The 19,655-nt window shown below is 34.4% G+C and overlaps 3 protein-coding genes across 3 annotated transcripts; all 3 read right to left on the bottom strand.

Moving 5' to 3' along the window:
- Positions 1-1,908: 1,908 nt before the first annotated feature.
- On the bottom strand, positions 1,909-3,866 carry LOC107942461 (uncharacterized protein At2g34160). The gene is made up of 5 exons (XM_016876126.2): positions 3,428-3,866; positions 3,234-3,282; positions 2,611-2,673; positions 2,442-2,506; positions 1,909-2,163 (listed from the first exon to the last, which is right to left on the bottom strand). Exons 1-5 carry the CDS (start codon positions 3,545-3,547, stop codon positions 2,062-2,064), a joined length of 399 nt encoding a protein of 132 aa, XP_016731615.1. The 5' UTR covers positions 3,548-3,866; the 3' UTR covers positions 1,909-2,061.
- Positions 3,867-5,544: 1,678 nt separating this feature from the next.
- Positions 5,545-8,934, bottom strand: LOC107942473 (zinc finger CCCH domain-containing protein 34). The gene is made up of 3 exons (XM_016876138.2): positions 8,687-8,934; positions 8,034-8,144; positions 5,545-7,322 (listed from the first exon to the last, which is right to left on the bottom strand). Exons 1-3 carry the CDS (start codon positions 8,756-8,758, stop codon positions 5,922-5,924), a joined length of 1,584 nt encoding a protein of 527 aa, XP_016731627.1. The 5' UTR covers positions 8,759-8,934; the 3' UTR covers positions 5,545-5,921.
- Positions 8,935-16,691: 7,757 nt separating this feature from the next.
- Positions 16,692-19,655, bottom strand: LOC107942466 (nudix hydrolase 19, chloroplastic). Its single transcript, XM_016876130.2, has 6 exons — positions 18,889-19,655; positions 18,674-18,814; positions 18,473-18,577; positions 18,282-18,381; positions 17,775-17,867; positions 16,692-17,206 (listed from the first exon to the last, which is right to left on the bottom strand). The coding sequence occupies exons 1-6, from the start codon at positions 19,519-19,521 to the stop codon at positions 16,914-16,916; spliced, it is 1,365 nt and encodes a 454-aa protein (XP_016731619.2). The 5' UTR covers positions 19,522-19,655; the 3' UTR covers positions 16,692-16,913.

Genomic DNA, 19,655 nt, shown 5'->3' with positions numbered 1-19,655 from the left:
TTTCCCCGGATTTTATTACTTTTAAAAAATATACTATTTTATAATTTTTTTATTTTACATTATTTTAGTACATTATGTTTGAAATGTATTCATTTAGTGTATTTTTTAAATAAATTAAAAAAAATCCTAATTTTAGCCCTTTGTTCGTATTTTTTCTCGAATTTTATTACTTTCAATAAAAAACACACTAAACGAATACATTTCAAACATAATGTGCTAAAATAATGTAAAATAATAAAATTAGAAAATAATATATTTCTTTAAAGTAATAAAATCCGAAAAAAAATATGAACAAATGGCCGAAATACGAACATGTTGGTGCCGCCTCTGCCACAGGCACCTTTAGTGTCTCCTGTGGCAGGCCCATATTTCTGCTTTTTTTTAACTGTTTTTTTGTACCATTTTACTAAATAAAAAAAGTATACTATTTTGGTATTATTTTAATAAAAAACCTTATGTTTTTATCTACAATAGCTAGCATAAAATAATATTTTTATTTGAATTATTGTATATAATTAAATTATATTAACTTATCAATTCAAATATTATATTATTTTAAAAATATTCAACAAATTAACATAATTAACTCTAATATTAATTAGGTAAAAATTAAGATGCTTAGAATTCTATTTTACATCAATAAAATTAACATTCTTAGGTCAATTTTTAACTAATAATTATAATTATAATTCTAAATGTTTTAAATATAATTATTTTTAAATATAAATTTAATAATATTATAAAAAATAAAAAGCATCGTCGTATGATTTTATGTATATTATAGATATAATTTGAACACATCATGTAAAACTAAACATAAAATACTATAATATAAATATTAAAAGAATATGTTAAGTGCTTTATATGTGTAAATTTAATTAAGAAAATTTTAAAATTAATATTAACAAGCCTAAATATAAACTTTAGGTCGACAATTTATAAATACAATCAAACTAGAATAAAAATTTAAATATGTTGGTATTATGTTAATTTTATTCATCTATTTTCCTTTTTCACCAGTCTTTTCTTTTTTTCTCATTCTCATTCATTATACATGACTTCTTTTTTTTAGTTTGTAGATCTATTTTGTGAATATTTTTGTTGTTTTCACAAATTGTGATGGACAGATGAAAGTATCTATTATTCGCTAAAACTTCATCGGCCACCAATAGTTTTTCTTAAACAGTGGGTGGCTCTTCATCGATTTCTTAATATGTTTCTGTTTTGAAAGTATTTCAGAATAATAAATGATTTCACAAGTTGATTTGGACCCGTATTGTTTAAGTTTTATATATATTTTTGGTTTGTTTTTCCATTTTTTAATAAGACTTCAATTTTAGAAATTTTTGTCTGCTCTTATAGCACGTTTTTAGTCTTGTTTATACATATAATCTTTAGTTTTACAAGTAATTTTAGGAATGATTTTGTTGTTGTCCTCTCTAGTTTGGTGAATGCTCGATTCTTTTGTCGATTTTTGCTCGCCGCTTTGAACCATTCGGGGTTTATTTCCTTATTGTAATCACACCAGATATGTCGTATTTGAGTTATGAAAAAACCAATTGTCAACTTATCATAATATTCTAGTGATGCTGAGGTTAAAACTTTTATTTTCTTGATAAAACTTATCCTTCACTATTTACGAAGAGTGTTTGCTATTTTTTTTTCTTGAATGAGTTAATAAATTTACCTATTAGATTTGGATCCAACTGACCCTTTTATAAAACTTTTTAATTATATTAGCAAAAATTAATTACCAAATGTAATTATGTTGAATATGTGAAGAAGGTTAAACCATAATTGTCATTAAGGCATACTTCACAATGATACCAACATGGCACCAACATATTTAAAGATGATATAAGCCCCCCAAAAAAAAGGAAAAAGAAAATCAGTAAATAGAATGGAAGATTGAAAAAGTAAACAAATATTCTTTTTAATTTAATTTAATTTAGCATCCAAGTACCACCAAGATAAACGCAAAATACCTACAATGTGTAAAAATGCCCAAGTGCCTTAAAAGCCAATATAAGGCTAACAAATAAATAAAGCTTATTTCAAGTTTCAAGTCTGTTGCTCTTCTTCAACCACCACACCATCTCTTTCTTCGGCAGCTGCCGCCATTAATTCGTCGAAGTTTTCAGTCTTTCCCAACAATATCTCAATCTGAGAAACAACATAAAACCATAGATATATGTATGTATGTATATCAGTATTCAAGCTAAGAGGAAGAACAAAAGTCAGCACTACAATGGCTATATGACATTAGAGTTAAATAAGAACCGATGACGGGGGACGACGGAATACGAAATTTGATACTGTTTTTTTCCCTAGATTATCTTATAAGGACAGAGAACATGTTTCTCAGCTTGTGAATATGACTTTTGCATAAACCATGTCATGTGTGAAAGGAAGAATGAAGAACTAATACGCTGATCTTTTACCTTTGCTTTTTGGACCGGACGCCCTCTAGAGTCCTCCTTCATGTCAACAGTTGTGGTTGTGATCTCTACACAGGTGCAGGTTGATTCACAGTATTATCAGGATTCAATGGTTGCATTAATCGGGTTTTATCTTTTCAAATATGTATAAGAAAGGTGAAAGATAGCTTACTCTTCTCAACAGCCAAACCATTGTTTTTCAGAATTTCTGCAATCGTGACGACCGTCGCAATAGCTGTGCATATACGAAATGATCAATGAAAAGACCGGTTCACCACGATTCTCAACAATGTAGAATAAACAATTGTTTATAGGTTCATCAATGAATAATACAGTACAATACCACTTTGCACTCAAGAAAAAGCTTTACTACATCAAACCCAGAGCTTTGTGCAACCATCCTTAAGATGTGGCATAGCCCGGGTCTAGGATTCGAATAAACATTAGCAAGCCCTCCCTTTATCCCCAACTTACAACCTCTTTTTTACCATAAAATTAAACCTTTACCACATCTAAATGCACAATATCCACCCATAAACAAGCATATCATTAAATCCTAAAGTCAAAGCAAGGGTATTGGAGATTAGCACCATTGCCTTAAGGGCAATATTTATAAAGGAAAAAAAAAATACTAAAACCAAACCACAAAGCTACAATGCTGTATACAGTTAAAACAATCTAAACATAAACAACTTCAGTAAGGGAATATTAAATTAAAATTATATAATGATAATAAACAATTAATATTATTAAAAAAAAGCATTAAAAATGGAGGATTGAAGAGGTCAATCGTACCCATGCCAAGGGCAGATAACTCCACCTCATTGTACTGTTGCATATATCTCTGCAAAAAGAAAAAAAAAGGTTATCTCATTAATGTTTAAGAAAAACACCCAGATCGGAAAAACCCAAAAAAATCACTAAAAGTTTACTGGGATTATTCAAATTCAACACTTTATAGGACTTGGAAAAGGAAAAGGGGGGGAAACCTTGGCGAGATTAACGTAGAAAAACAAGGGCTTTTTGGTATTGGAGACTTGAATCCGGTTCTTCTTGTGGGAATCGGCGGCCAAGTTGATGTTGTTGACTCCTTGGGTGATTTCTTCCATTTCTTTTTCTTGAGACCTTTGCAACTCAAATACTAAAACCCTAAACCTTAAAACACAGCAGATTTCTGCTGAGCTCTGTGTGTTTTGATTTGGGTTGAATCTTGTGGTTGTGGGTGGCTATGACTGGCTAGGGTTTCTCTTTCTCACTGTTCGGGAACTGAGGTGACCTGAAAAGATAATAAATTTTTTTATATACACTTTGAAAATAATTTTTAACTATTATGATTACGTTGTAAATATTTTATTATCAAGTAATATTTCTATTAGGATAAGAAAGAACACTTATCTCTATTAATATTGGAATTTTAAATATTTTGTTGGGGAAGTATCGTAAATATTACCGGTGAAATTATATGGATGGTCCCTCTATTACAGGAATGGGATCAAATTAATCCTTTTATTGTTAAATGAATCAATTTAATATTTGTACTATTAAAAGAGGATCAAATAAGGCCAAATTTTCACAAAGTTAATATTTATTGTTTAAAATTTTATATAAAAAATTTACAGTTCAACTCCAAGTAAAAAAACAATAAAAGATATTTTTTAACAATAAATGTTAGTCTTATTTAATTTTTTTAGGATAAACTATCAAAATAGTCATTTTTGCTTGTCTCAGATTACATTTTAGTCACTTATGTTTGAAATGTTACGTTTTAGTCACTTACGATATTGTGTTGTAACATTTTAGTCATTGAGCTTTTAATTGCCGTTAACGATGTGACAGTAAGCTGATGTGGCACGTTAAATCATCATTCCAAACAAAATTTTAAGTTAAATTCTACAATTGTTTCCTATATATTTTTCATTTTGAGCAATTTAATTTTTTTCTTTTATGTTATTTTAACTTCTTCTTTTTCATTCTCTTCTGCTTCTCCCTCTATTTTCTTCTTTTTAAAAAAAAACATTCTTTTAATGTTGGTTTTCTATGAGTAACATAAGGCAAACAAAAGTGACTATTTTAGTAGTTTACCTTTCTTTTTAATAGTGAGAGGATTAAATTGATTGATTTAACAGTAGAGAGACTAACTTGATAAGACTCGTATAATACTTTAACCAAATATTATATATTATTATTCAAGTGTTTGATTGAGTTTGTGCTACACTAATGCAACACCAATCCAATCAACAAAAGTACTAAAAATCCAAAATTTAAACTATTAATAAAGATTGTCATACTATTTTGATATGATGGTGAGATTTGAATCCAAAACAAAAGGCATATTAAAACTTTAACTTTACCATATTAACCAAAATATCATTGTTATCTTATATAGATTTTTTACTTAAAATTTATTTTGGTTGATATAAGTGTCGGACAAAGACAACTAGACAGGCAAGGGCTTTGGGCTCACTTAAAATTGATAAATTACTTTTTTTACTCTTTAAAATATATAAAATTATAAATTAATAGCAGTAAAATTACATTTTACCTCTCAAAAATATTAAGCTTTTAGTTTAGTCCTTTAAAAAAACATGAAGATATTAACTAATACAAAGTGAAATTGCTTTTTAACTATCATTAAAATTTATAACTTCATTCCGCCATAAATTATTTTTTTAGGTTCACCCCTGAGGGAGGAGATGAGAAAAAGATGATAGAGATGAGAAAGCCAGTTCACCTGTGACAAACAGAGATTTGGAGTAAGAGATTGAAGAGAGGAAGAATACTTGGGTATTTCTTGAGAAAGAAAGAGATCTTGTGTCTCTCGTGCTCTGCAATATATATAGGAGTATCTCTTTATCTTAGGGTAGCACAACAGGATTGTGCAACTTCCCATTTAACTGTTCAGATTTTTTTACATAATCCAATATTTCTATTTGATTCATAATCTACTTACCAATGAATCAAATGCTGGAATGCAAATACACCCATGCATTTGGAGAAAGACCACTGAAAGACAACACACAGAACGTTGTAACATAGAAAGGGCTGGACAAATTCTTGTTTAACTAGTTTAACTGGTTAACCGTTGCAGTTATACGCAGAGAAAAGGTAATTTTTAATGTACTTCTCAAAATGATATGCAAGAAAATATTGTATCCTGAATATTCATAGAAAACTCTATACAAGAAACCAGGATGAACTTCCGGGTAATGAAAGTCTACAAAGGATATGCTAACAACTTGCCTGTTTCTGGGGTTAAGTTCCATTCCCTATGGTCAGGGGTATCCGATAGAAGAAATATCAAAAGACTCCAACACTTCATACCATCCTGTAGGTTGACTCCTTCAAGTTTTCCTCGTCTTTATCGGTAATAAGAGAAAAATGTTGGTACCAACATTTTTGAAACTTCAGAGAATATGGCAAGAGGTTGAATCTAAGATCTAAAGGTAACTTTTTTCTTCTTTTTTTTGGTAAAAATGGAAAGAGCTAAGGTCCTTTCTTGGCTAGCCGCTCCTTGTCCTTGAGGATTTCACTCAATGGTTTTGGACCCTGGAAGTCTGCTGATGCAGTTACAATTGAATGCCTCATTTTCCCGCCGTTTTCTTCAGTTTTCCTCTTCTCTTCTCTAATCTGGGCGAGGGTCTTGGGACCTGTAAAAGCAGTAGGTGCATCTTCGTATTTCCTCTCCCTTGAAATCAGATTTCTAGAAACCTCAGATGAAACAGACTTCCGCCTAGGCAGCCTTTTTTCCCTATAAGGCCGCCTGATGGAGCGGTTAGGCTCCAAGTGCTTGAGCCAGCCATGCCGGTTGGTACCATTGCGAAAACCACCTTGGCCTCCTGTTGATTCAATATAATGCTTCCCCACTTTTGATGCCAGTCTTCCACTTAATTTCCGACCCATACTACGCCTTCGTGGCCTTTCCAGACTACGACTGATCAGATGAGAATAGTCAGACCTCGACAAACACTTGAGAGGATTGCCCTTGACTACCCTGCGTTTACTCAAATAGTCTCTAAGATCCACATCAATTGACCGTTTGACGGGCAAGAGTCTCCTTCTCTTTTGGGAAAACATTGAATCCAGCCTTCTTTTATCTCCGGGGTGGGCAAAAGGATTCCTCGGATTATTGAAAATATACTCATTGTCTGAACCCTCATAAGCATCATACGCATCTCGATCATACGAAAATTCTAAATCCGGGTACCTGGTCTCATGCTGAACTGAATCTTCATAATCATAACTAAAGAAGTAATCTGTCTGCTCCTCTTCAGGGTCCTTCTGATATTCCGAATCATTCCCATAATCCAAATCCTCTGATTTGTTATCCACGAGAACATCGAAACCTTCGGAGGACTCCCACCTCTCCTCTGGCTCCTCTGGCTCAAAGGGGTCATCCAATTGCTCCTCCAAACTTTCATCTGTGCAGATCGGAGATCCGGTTTGAGTGATGCCTTCTTTTAGAAGCAAGGACTGTGAACTAACAAAACCAGCTTGTTCTAATTCAAAAACAGATGTTTTTGGAGAGACACTCCTCTTTATCATAGTTTTGGGCACTGGTTCTTGGAGGTCCGTTTTAAGCTGCACAACGGTGTCCTTGATAGAATTTGGGGCAGTTTTAGAAGGATTGGGATGTGTTTCTGTCTGAACTGCTCCAACATCATTTTCGACGAATGTCTTATGGTCCAAGGGAAGAGCACCAGTTTTTAAAGAATTTACAGTAATGGTACTCTCATCGGGGCCATGCAGAAAAGAGCATCTGTCACCTTTATTGCAGAAACCGTTGAAGTAAAAGTAACAAGGCAAATTTGTCTTGTTCGCTGCTGTAGAACATTGGTATGGCAACGCAGCAGATTCAGATGGAACTTGAGAATGCACATCCAATGGCTGTGAAAACAAAGAATTTAGTTCATATGACCACATCGAGCAGCCAAGCAATAACTAAAAAAAGCCAAGAATATCAATTAATAGCTCATTCGAAAAGGACATATTATATATAGGGGAAAGAAGTTCCATTACAGTCACTCAGAAGGCAAATGCATTAAATGGGTCGTTTAGATGCCAAATACACCAGTACCAGTTGCGAAGGCATTCATACTTTACCCTTTTTAACATATAATTGCTTCTAATGCTCTGCGTTTAATGTTCCTAGATAGCCAAACATGATGAGAATCAAAAACAGATGTCGGATAATAAAATCATGGAACCCCATAATTCTAGTAAATTCGCAGCACGTCAGCGATAAAGGACCCAGCAAAGTCTTTTAAGCATTTTCTTTTTTTTCTTAAAATGAATATATGATCAAATATTTTAAATGTACAGGTGAAACCAAGGCAACATAGAGGAAGCTGCAACAAACATAGATACGCCATAAATGCAAGTGCGATATCCAGGCAACATATCAAGCAACCGATCCAAATATTACAATCCTATTATGATGGCCTTTCGAGTTGTGTACATGCAATATTTTGTTCTAAAGCTACAATTCATGATAGATTCAACTGTAAAATTTCCAGAACATGTAAAAAGATCTGATTCGTTCACAATATATCATTCCAATAATCGGTATGAACTTTTCAAAATAGAAAACGAGCTCACAGGATGCCGAAAACCACAAGTCGGATTAATACAATTCCCAGCCAACCAATACCAGCAGTCCCTCGGGTTGAGCCTGGCAACTTCACTATGCCGATACTCGCAATCTAGTCCCTGATTTAAAAAAAAAACAAACAAACAAGAATTAAACAAATTAAGAACAGGGTCATCCTAAAACAATGGAAAACATCAATCCATAAACCCAAACAGAATGAATAAAATAATTAGATTTCTCCAGATAATAATTTCATGTCTATACTTTATATGTACACATCAAGTTATTCATATTAATTTTCCTTTTACCTTTGGTTTTCACGTTTAATATTTTGAGAACGCAAATGGTTAACTGTAAGTAATACCCAGAAAAAAAAATCCAAACAGACTCTTATTACATTAGAATTCGCAGCTATTGAAAAATGGAGAAAATATATGTAATAAATTAAACAAACGCAAAAAAAAAAAAGAAACATATATATACACACCATCTTTCCTATGGAATCTTAATTTTTTAAAAACAAAAACAAAAATTAACCCTAAATATCCAGATCCTTGAGATGCAGTGACAGAAGCATACAAATAAAAAAAATTAATCGGAAAAAAAAAAGCAAAAACAAAATGCGAGCTGAAAACCGGAAAGCGTGAAAGAAAAAATATACCTTCTTGCAAGTGAAAGGAGATGCTAAGAAATAAACGCAATCGGTGTTGCGTTTGAGCAATTGTTCCTCCATTTTTTATTTTATTTTTGCTATTTTATGCTTTTCATGAAAAATGAGAAGAAAAGAAATTATGAAAAAAGACTGACACACCGAGAGTACTGCTTGGGTTTACAAATTTACATGGCGGAAAAGTGAAAACTGACGAACACGAAATAAAGAAACAAAAACGAAAACAGTGTTAATAACGGGAGCGGGTTTAAATTTATTATAAAATATTATATAAATATATTTATATTTGTTTCGGTTAAACTACACCCAAAGTCACTAAACTATCAGTAAGTTTACGTTTTAGTTACTCAACTTCAAAAACTTACAAAATGGTCACTGAACCATTCAAAAGTTTTTATTTAAGTCACTGAAGTATTGAAAGTTTGCAGATTCGCAACGTTCAAAGTTATTTCATAAAAAAATTGAAAGGTATAAAAGAAGGGGAATGAGAGTTTCGATTGGTGTAAACGGTGTGAATAGAGAAGAACATACTGTAGCAATTTTAACAACTCAGTAACTTAAATGAAAACTTTCAAATAGTTCAATGACTATTTTGTAACTTTTTAAATTGAACTAAGTACATTTTACCTTTTTTGAGGATTTTTTTTTGAATAATATCTACTCTTTTTAACTGGAACTACCCATAGTCGCTCTCCAACCCATAAAGAAGAGGACAATGCGCTTCAGCGCACCCGAACCTATGTCCTCCTATATTGGCAACAGTGTCCATGCCAATCGAATTAAAATTCAATCAACTTTTTTGAGGAAATTTAATATCTTGTTTTTATTTAAACAATAAAACGGGTCAAATTGATCCGATTCAAATTTGGACATAATTTATAGGTCAAATCTTATTGTTAGTCCTATATTCTGCATAAATTACAAATTGAGTATCTATATTCTAATTTACTTATTTTTAATCCGTATATTTTTAAAATATAGAAATTTCACTATTGACTAAACGATAATCAAATATAAATTCAACTATTTCCAAAATATTAACGTCAAACATATTATAATATTTGTAATATCATGTATCATCCCAACTTGCTATCTCGTATAATACTCGTAAAAAGGCCTAATCATGAATTTAATGGCTATCATTTGAGTCAAGATTGACATTTTAAAAATGAAAAAAGTATAGAGATTATGATCATATTAGAGAAAATGAACTATATCTACAACATACACATTATACACGACTAATAGAAGATTTTGACCTAATGAATTTAAGTGATATCATTTGGGTTGAGACTAAAATTTCAAAATTCGAAAAATTCAAAGATTAAGATTAATCAAATCAGAGAATAGAGATTGAAATCCATAACTTGCACATAATATAGGACTAATAACAAAATTCCATAATTTATTGGGGTTAAAATATGTCATAAATCCTTGTACTTTTCATAAATTTGGAATTTAGTCCTCATACTTCTATTTCTAGGAATTTAATCCATTTACTTTTTAAATTTCAAAATTCAGGTCAAATTGTTAACACAATTAAAAAATATTTTTTTCAAATTCAAGTTTATTACAATGTCATTTTTTAGTTATATTGCTACTGAGTGAGTTTTCTTCTTCTTCTTCTTTTAATTTCAAAATGTCATACCAACAAATTTAACAAAAAAAAATAAACAATGTTAACAATTAGACCTAAATTTTGAAATATGAAAAGTAGATGATCTAAATTCTTAAAAATAAAAGCATAAGGATTAAATTTCAAATTTGTGAAAAGTATAAGAACCTATAGCATATTTTATCCTTTTCTTTTTCTCTAAAATCCAACCATAATTCAATTTAAGCAAGGTTAGCATGTAGTTTGCCTCTCGCACCTGACGGATATAAATTTTAAAAATCTTTAAAGATATATAAATTAATTTAAAAAGTATAATTTTTTTTTTCATATCAAGAATGAACCTTGACAAAAATTTATATTTTTTATTAATTAATTTACTTTTACAATTTTTAATTTTACATCTGCCACATGACATATTGACAGGTTGTCATGTGTCACCAACAAATTGATTTTTAGTGCTACGTCAAATGAACTTAAGTGAAAGAATACAAATTCAAGTACCAACTAAGTATTTTTAAATAAATTTAGGGAACAAACTACATATTAATCCATTTAATTTTAATGCATTCTAAGAAAATGAGAAAAAAAGTGTTTATTAGGAACTCTGTATAATCTTATACCATTTCTATAGGGTAAACACTAATTTTTTTTTTCAATTTTTTCATGAATGTTTTTGATGTTTTTGATTTGGTCATCTTAAATGGTTAACGAAAATAATGATATTAACACATTTAACCCTCAATACTTACACATTCTATCAATTTGATTCTATTTTTAAATATTTCAATAAACTTAACCTTCCATATTTACATTTTCTATCAATTTAACCCTCAAACACATGTGGTTAAATTATTATATATTGTGAAAACGCATAGAATATAATTTACATCACATTACGCGAAAGTACAAAATATACTATTATTTATATATATTCTAACAATATCATCTTCAATGTCATAACTGTTGAAAAGTCAAAAATGGGAGGTGCAAGTGGCACCGAAAGAAAAAAAGTGATAGGCAAGTTGTTTAAAGTTGAATGGGATAATTGCAATTTTGGTCCCTAATTTTTTAGGCCATTTGCAAGTTAGTCCCTGAACCTCAACTATAAATAGGCCTAACCATTTCTCATTTCAACCATCCCAACCAATCTTTCTCTCTTAGTTTTCTCTCTTCTCTCATTTGAGAATTCTTAAGGAATTCTATTTGTTTGTAATACTTTGGAGATAGTAAAGTTATCATCTGGTGTTAGAGCCCGAGGACGTAGGTATAATTTACCGAACCTCGTTAAATCTCTTGTGTTCTTTCTTGTCCTATTTTTCTTTCAATATTTGAGGGTATAATAGTAGTATTTAATTGTGCTATTAAATTACTATAGAAGGGATATTCTGTCTAAGGAAAGACTTGGTATTTAAGAGATCCATGTGATCCACCTCTCTTCCCTGGGAATTGAACTTTGTGCGATTTTTTAGTACAATAATTTACACGCTTCCGACCCTATTGGAACAACAAATGGTATCAAGAGCCGAAGGTTAATCGTAGTATGCTCTGTGGTTGCAGTTTAAACTGATCTTCCACATCAGAAAAGATTTCCTTAGGTATATTGAAAGATTATGGAGAAAACGGTCGGTGTAGGAGATTCAACATCGCCCATGTGGACAAGACCGACAATTGCAAATGCAAGATTGGCCGTGGAGATCTTTGATGGCACGGGCCATTTTGGTATGTGGCAAAGTGAGGTTCTAGATGCCCTTTTTCAGCAGGGTTTAGACATTGCCATTGATGAAGAGAAACCAGATGATGTACAGGAGAAAGATTGGAAGGCGATCAATCGGTTGGCATGTGGCACAATTCGATCATGCCTTTCTCGAGAGCAGAGGTATGCTTTTTCAAAGGAGACTTCTGCAAATAAGTTGTGGGTGGCACTTGAAGAAAATTTTTTGAAGAAAAACAGTCAAAATAAGCTCCACTTGAAGAAAAGACTGTTTCGCTTCACATATGTCCCAAGTACCACAATGAATGATCACATCACCAAATTTAATCAGTTAGTCACTGATTTGCTGAATATGGATGAGACATTCAAAGATGAAGATTTGGCTTTGATGCTGTTGGGGTCACTTCCTGAGAAGTTTGAGTTCCTAGAAACTACTCTACTTCATGGCAGGAGTGATATATCTCTGAGCGAAGTCTGTGCGGCCTTATACAGTTATGAACAGAGAAAGAAGGACAAACAGAAAAACTTAATCAGAGATACAGAAGCTTTAGTAGTCCGAGGTCGTTCATACACTCGGAAGAAAACTCAAAAGGGGAGATCAAAGTCAAAGTCCAGACTCGGGAAAGATGAATGTGCTTTTTGTCATGAGAAAGGCCACTGGAAGAAAAATTGTCCAAAGCTGAAGAATAAGGGAAAAGCTGCTGTAGATGCTTGTGTTGCTAAGCATGATACTAGTGACTCTGAACTATCACTGGTTGCATCATCATCGTCGTTCCATTCAGATGAGTGGATATTGGATTCGGGTTGTACCTATCATATGTCCCCTAACCGGGAGTGGTTCTCTGATTTAGTAGAACTAAATGGAGGAGTTGTTTATATGGGCAATGACAATGCCTGTAAAACTATTAGGATAGGTTCAATCCAATTAAAGAATCAAGATGGATCAACTAGAGTTCTGACTGATGTTCGGTACGTGCCCAGTTTGAAGAAAAATCTCATCTCATTGGGAGCCTTGGAATCCAATGGTTCAGTTGTTACTATGAGAGATGGGATTTTGAAAGTGACATCTGGCGCACTTGTGATATTGAAGGGCATCAGGAAAAATAATTTGTATTACTACCAAGGTAGTACAGTTATTGGAGCAGTCGCTGCAGCTTCCGGCAACAAAGAATTGGACTCAATACAGTTGTGGCATATGAAGTTGGGACATGCCAGCGAAAAATCCTTGCAAATTCTGGCAAAGCAAGGATTGTTGAAAGGTGCAAAGGCTTGCAAATTAAAATTTTGTGAGCATTGTGTTCTGGGAAAGCAAAAGAGAGTGAAATTCGGTACTGCTATCCATAATACAAAAGGTATTTTGGAATATGTTCACTCAGATGTGTGGGGGCCTTCCAAGACACCTTCATTGGGAGGAAAACACTACTTTGTTACTTTTGTTGATGACTTTTCCAGAAGAGTTTGGGTGTATACCATGAAAACTAAAGATGAAGTGCTTGGAGTTTTTCTTAAATGGAAAACTATGATCGAAAACCAGACCAGACTGGCAAGAAAATCAAGCGGCTTAGGACGGACAATGGAGGGGAATATAAAAGTGATCCGTTCTTCGATGTGTGCCAAGAGTATGGTATTGTTCGACACTTCACAGTTAGGGATACACCACAGCAGAATGGATTGGCAGAGCGTATGAATCGAACATTGCTTGAGAAAGTTCGATGTATGTTGTCCAATGCTGGGTTGGGCAAGCAATTTTGGGCTGAGGCTGTGACATACGCTGGCCATCTTGTTAATCGTTTGCCATCATCTGCATTAGAAAGAAAAACTCCTATGGAGGTATGGTCTGGAAAACCGGCTACAGATTATGATTCATTACATGTGTTTGGATCCACTGCATATTACCATGTAAATGAGTCAAAGTTAGATCCGAGGGCAAAGAAAGCTCTCTTTATGGGAATCACTTCTGGAGTGAAGGGATTTCGTCTTTGGTGCTTAAGCACAAAGAAAATGATCTGTAACAGAGATGTTACCTTTGATGAATTTGCCACATTGAAAAAGGTAGTAGATAAAGATATTCAGACGAGCAATACTCCACAGCAGGTGGAGTGTACTCCAAAACAGGTGGAGTTTGAGCAGATGGGGATTTGCCCAGTTAATAAGTCTAATTCTCCAGCCACAATGGAGGAATTAGAGGTTGAAGAAGTTCTGACCCAAGAACCACTAAGTACACCAGAACCAGTTGCAGTTGCAAGGCCACGGAGAGAAATTCGTAAACCTGCTCGATTTACTGATATGGTGGCCTACGCCCTTCCCGTTGTTGATGATATTTCTATCACTTATCAAGAAGCAATGCAAAGCTTAGAAAGTGATAAATGGAAAAGCGCCATGGATGAAGAAATGCAGTCTCTCCTGAAGAACAATACTTGGGAATTGGCGCAATTACCGAAAGGTAAAAGGGCAATCGGATGCAAGTGGGTATTCGCAAAGAAAGATAGATCTCCTAGCAAGAAGGATATTCACTACAAGGCAAGATTGGTAGCTAAAGGCTACGCTCAGAAGGAGGGAATTGACTACAATGATGTATTTTCCCCTGTTGTGAAGCATTCCTCCATTAGAATTTTGTTGGCCTTGGTAGCACAGTTGAATTTGGAACTAACTCAACTTGATGTTAAGACGGTTTTCTTGCATGGTGAGTTAGAAGAGGAGATCTATATGACTCAGCCAGAAGGATACACAGATGCTAGTGGTAGAAATTGGGTTTGTAAGCTTAACAAATCGCTATATGGATTGAAGCAATCCCCGAGGCAGTGGTACAAGCGATTTGATAGCTTTATGAGAAGGCAGAAGTACACAAGAAGCAAATATGACAATTGTGTATATTTGCAGAAGCTGCATGACGGATCTTTCATTTATCTACTATTGTATGTTGATGATATGTTAATCGCTTCAAAGAGCCAAAATGAGATAGATAAGCTGAAGGCTCAGTTGAATCAAGAGTTCGAGATGAAAGATCTAGGTGAGGCCAAGAAGATTCTCGGCATGGAGATAAGTAGAGATAGACCGAGAGGCAAGCTCTGTTTAAATCAGAAGCAATATCTGAAAAAGGTATTACAATGCTTTGGTGTAAATGAAAACACAAAACATGTAAGTACCCCACTTGCTTCTCATTTGAAACTTAGTGCTCAATTATCTCCGAAGACTGAAGATGAAAGAGAATATATGGCGAAAGTCCCATATGCTAATGCAGTTGGGAGTTTGATGTATGCGATGGTGTGTACAAGGCCTGACATTTCACAAGCTGTTGGAGTTGTGAGCAGGTATATGCATGATCCTGGAAAAGGACATTGGCAAGCTGTGAAATGGATTCTACGGTATCTTCGAAAAACCGTAGATGTTGGTTTAATTTTTGAACAGGATGAAGCACTTGGTCAGTTTGTAGTTGGATATGTTGATTCCGACTTTGCTGGTGATTTAGATAAACGTCGTTCAACTACGGGGTATCTGTTTACTCTTGCGAAAGCCCCAGTGAGTTGGAAGTCTACCTTACAATCTACAGTAGCTGTGTCTACTACAGAGGCAGAATATATGACAGTTACAGAAGCTGTTAAGGAGGCTATTTGGCTTAATGGATTATTGAAAGACTTGAGAGTTGTTACAAGTCACATTAGTCTATATTGTGACAGTCAGAGTGCTATTAATTTAGTGAAAAATCAAGTCTATCATTCAAGAACCAAGCATATCGACGTAAGATATCACTTTGTGCGGGAAGTCTTTGAAAAAGGAAAAATTCTACTTCAGAAGATTCCGACAGCAGATAATCCCGCAGATATGATGACCAAGGTGGTAACAACAATCAAGTTTAATCATTGTTTGAACTTGATTAACATCCTGAGAATTTGAGCACCTTTAGGTGTATGGCGCTCGAGAGCGCATTTGGAGGCACTACAAAAGATAGCTTTATCGAATTTAGGGAGTTGAAGGAAGTGTGTGAAGATGTGATTATCCTAATCAAATCTTCAAGGTGGAGATTGTTGAAAAGTCAAAAATGGGAGGTGCAAGTGGCACCGAAAGAAAAAAAGTGATAGGCAAGTTGTTTAAAGTTGAATGGGATAATTGCAATTTTGGTCCCTAATTTTTTAGGCCATTTGCAAGTTAGTCCCTGAACCTCAACTATAAATAGGCCTAACCATTTCTCATTTCAACCATCCCAACCAATCTTTCTCTATTAGTTTTCTCTCTTCTCCCATTTGAGAATTCTTAAGGAATTCTATTTGTTTGTAATACTTTGGAGATAGTAAAGTTATCATCTGGTGTTAGAGCCCGAGGACGTAAGTATAATTTACCGAACCTCATTAAATCTCTTGTGTTCTTTCTTGTCCTATTTTTCTTTCAATATTTGAGGGTATAATAGTAGTATTTAATTGTGTTATTAAATTACTATAGAAGGGATATTCTGTCTAAGGAAAGACTTGGTATTTAAGAGATCCATGTGATCCACCTCTCTTCCCTGGGAATTGAACTTTGTGTGATTTTTTAGTACAATAATTTACACGCTTCCGACCCTATTGGAACAACAATAACTACATCTAATACTTGTTCCCAGAAACATGGCAACCATGAAAGAACATTCTAACGCCTGCAAATTGAATCATTGAAGCAAAACATAAATCAATTAATCAGTACTAACCAAGTATTTATATGTAAATTCCCATGTTGGAATTACGCTAGAAAGCGTACATAAATGAATCAGTGTTTGAGCATTGAATCCGATTGTTGATTACACAAACCAAAATGGCAAACTTTACAGAGTAATATCCTAAGAAGTAGAAAAAAGGTGAATTCCTTTCATTCATATTTTTTTAATGATTATTGATATATTTATAGTAGAAGATGAAGAGCTATAGATTCGAAATGGAACTGCTAGGCTGTTTTGAGCTGGCTTCGACACCGTCAGTCGGTACACCTTGATTAGCCCAGGTAGAGATGAGGTGATGGGCAATCGCGAATGGACCGGGGAAAAACATGGGAGTGAGTTCCCCACTTTCGACGTTAAAATCTGCCGACAAACTCCGTCCCTTCTCGACTCCTTTGCACATTTGATCTACTTTGGCTGCGGTCGTTTTTTGCGCCTTCTTGTATTCTGCAACCGCCAATGCTTTCCTCACGACTTCTCTACTGTGCCACTGTGCGTCTAGACAAACAAAAAGTATCACCATTATTGCTATTTTTGAACTGCAGCGAATAGGTATGAGGACTTAAAACCGGAAAACAAAACTCGACTTGCATGCTTGAGGGAGAGACTGTCGTAGGGCTTCTAGGGTACGTGAGTGCAAACATGAAACACGAGCTGACACACAAGCTGACGTGCGTGTTTGTACATCAATTATGATGCAATCCACTAACCATAACTTGTTTCTTTCTATGATTCTATGGCAAAATCTAGGGAACCTATTGAACATCAAATGCAATGGCACACAACGAGGCAAAAACCACTGATAGCAGATGTATAGATTAAGCATGTTCTACACACCACAGATTTCTGGCAGTGAAGAAAAAGAATAGAAGAAATACATCGGAAAAGGACCAGAAATTATGTTTCCTACAGATTAAGCATGTTTTCAAAGCATAGATGTACCGATAAGTTTTCCGGGAGTGAAGAAAAATAATAGAATTATATGGCAAGAAATTATGTTCTCGAAGATAAAGCTACCTAGAAAGGAAAACTGTAAATGAGAATACATTTACGTGCATTCAAGTACCTTCTAGTTCTTCCTTATCCACGTTTATTTCAAGAGATTTAGCGTATGCAAAGAACCCGACCATCAACTGGCATGGTATGCTACTCGGACCAACTGACCAAAAAAAAATCAGATTAGTGATTTTAAAAAGTAATAGATGTAAATATCTTACATAACATGGATAGAAAATACAAAATAGAACTTTCGAGCCAAATGATAAGCAAGAAGCTAGTCAAGGATAATAGAATGCTAGAAAAATACAGACAGTTACAAGTAGTAAGCGCAGGCTGCAAAATTGATGTCTAAACCTATGTAGCTCCGATTTTTAAATTTTCTTTTCAAGTACCTATGTCCAACACATATCCAAATACAAGTATGAGGATATGATCCTCCAAGGAGTTCAAGTAAGCATATAGTTCTAAAAAATCAGGATATAAATTTATTATGAAGTATTATTGCTACATAAACCACAAGCACAACATAGCAAAACATGTTATTCTTCTAAACAATCATTCGAAGAATGTTTACCCGGCCATGGCTGAGAACTATGATAAACAACTTCTCCGACTTCAATACCGGCCTCTTCATATGTTTCTCTCCTCACTGCTTCTTCTAAGCTTTCCCCTGGCTAATGGAAAAAAGAAGATAATCCCACAATGAAACTGCGGAAACAAACATCGATCATATTCGCTAAGATATCGGAAATGAAGGCGAGTTACCTCTATGAATCCGGCTAAACAACTCCACATTCGAGGTACGAATCTAGACTGTCTACCTAAAAGTGCACGATCATTTTCTCTATCAATGACCAACATAATGACAACCTAGAGAAAAACATTAGTTAAAGATAATAAAAGAGACACACCCCTATTCAAAAATTCAATTGCAAAACATAAAAAAGAGAAAACTGGTTTTCTTACAGGATCAACACGAGGGTAAATCCTCTTTTTGCAGGATTCATTGGAGCATTGTTTCCTTCTTCCAGCTTCTTTGGGAATTGTTTTTTCTCCACAATGGCCACAAAATCGTGATAGGTTGTGCCATTCAAGCAATGCTCGAGCCTAAATCAAATGGTTTCAGTTCAATGCAAAAATCAAAGATTAAAAACACAAAAATAACTGTTTTTTTCACTTACATGACCAGCAATAGCCAATTCACCCATGGCAATAGAATCAGACCAATCAGTAGCCACCATTAGTGTTCTAAGCTCCACAAAGCAAAACTGTTTGTCACCCAATTCAGGGACCAATCTACTTTCCCCAGAAACATCAACAGCCCAATAAACAACATCGTCTTCAACCTTTGAACCCAAATAAACCAAAGAGTCTTCAGTCAAGTCCACCCCACATTTCCCCAGAAAATTCTTACAATCAGGTAAACTGATCCACCCCAGATGCCAAATGGGCACATCATCATCATTATTCCCTGTGATAGACGAAGAAGCTAAAGGTCTGCCCTTTCTAAAAGGCAAGACCTTGAAAAGAGGGGACTTTGGAGGAGGTGGAAGGGAGGTGGTTTCTGGGTTTTGGAGGAGATGGGTTTTGAGGGACTGGAAAGCTGAAGAAGGGGAGAGTGGGTCATGGGCTTTAGGGGTTTTGGATCTTATGGGGTTACCAGCAAATGCATGGGCGTTAAGGTTGATGGACATGGTAGATAGGGAAGAAAAACAGGTCCTTTTTGTTAGGGTTTTAGAAAGGAAGAGCAGATGAGAGGAAGAAGAAGAAGAAAAGAAGAGAGAAACAGAGAGCATGGCTGCCCTTTTGACCATTGGTGTGGTTGATACTTAATCAGAGAGTAGAAGGGGGTAGGTGATGACTAAGGCGATTGGTGTTGTGACACGTGTCCCGTTTGAGGGCCTGTCGTTTTCTTGTGGATGGGTCCCGTTGTTTGATCGGCCGACCA

This window comes from Gossypium hirsutum, chromosome D13 (genome assembly GCF_007990345.1).
Source record: "Gossypium hirsutum isolate 1008001.06 chromosome D13, Gossypium_hirsutum_v2.1, whole genome shotgun sequence".
Classification (NCBI taxonomy): Eukaryota; Viridiplantae; Streptophyta; class Magnoliopsida; order Malvales; family Malvaceae; genus Gossypium; species Gossypium hirsutum.
This window is presented reverse-complemented; position numbering and strand designations above follow the sequence as displayed.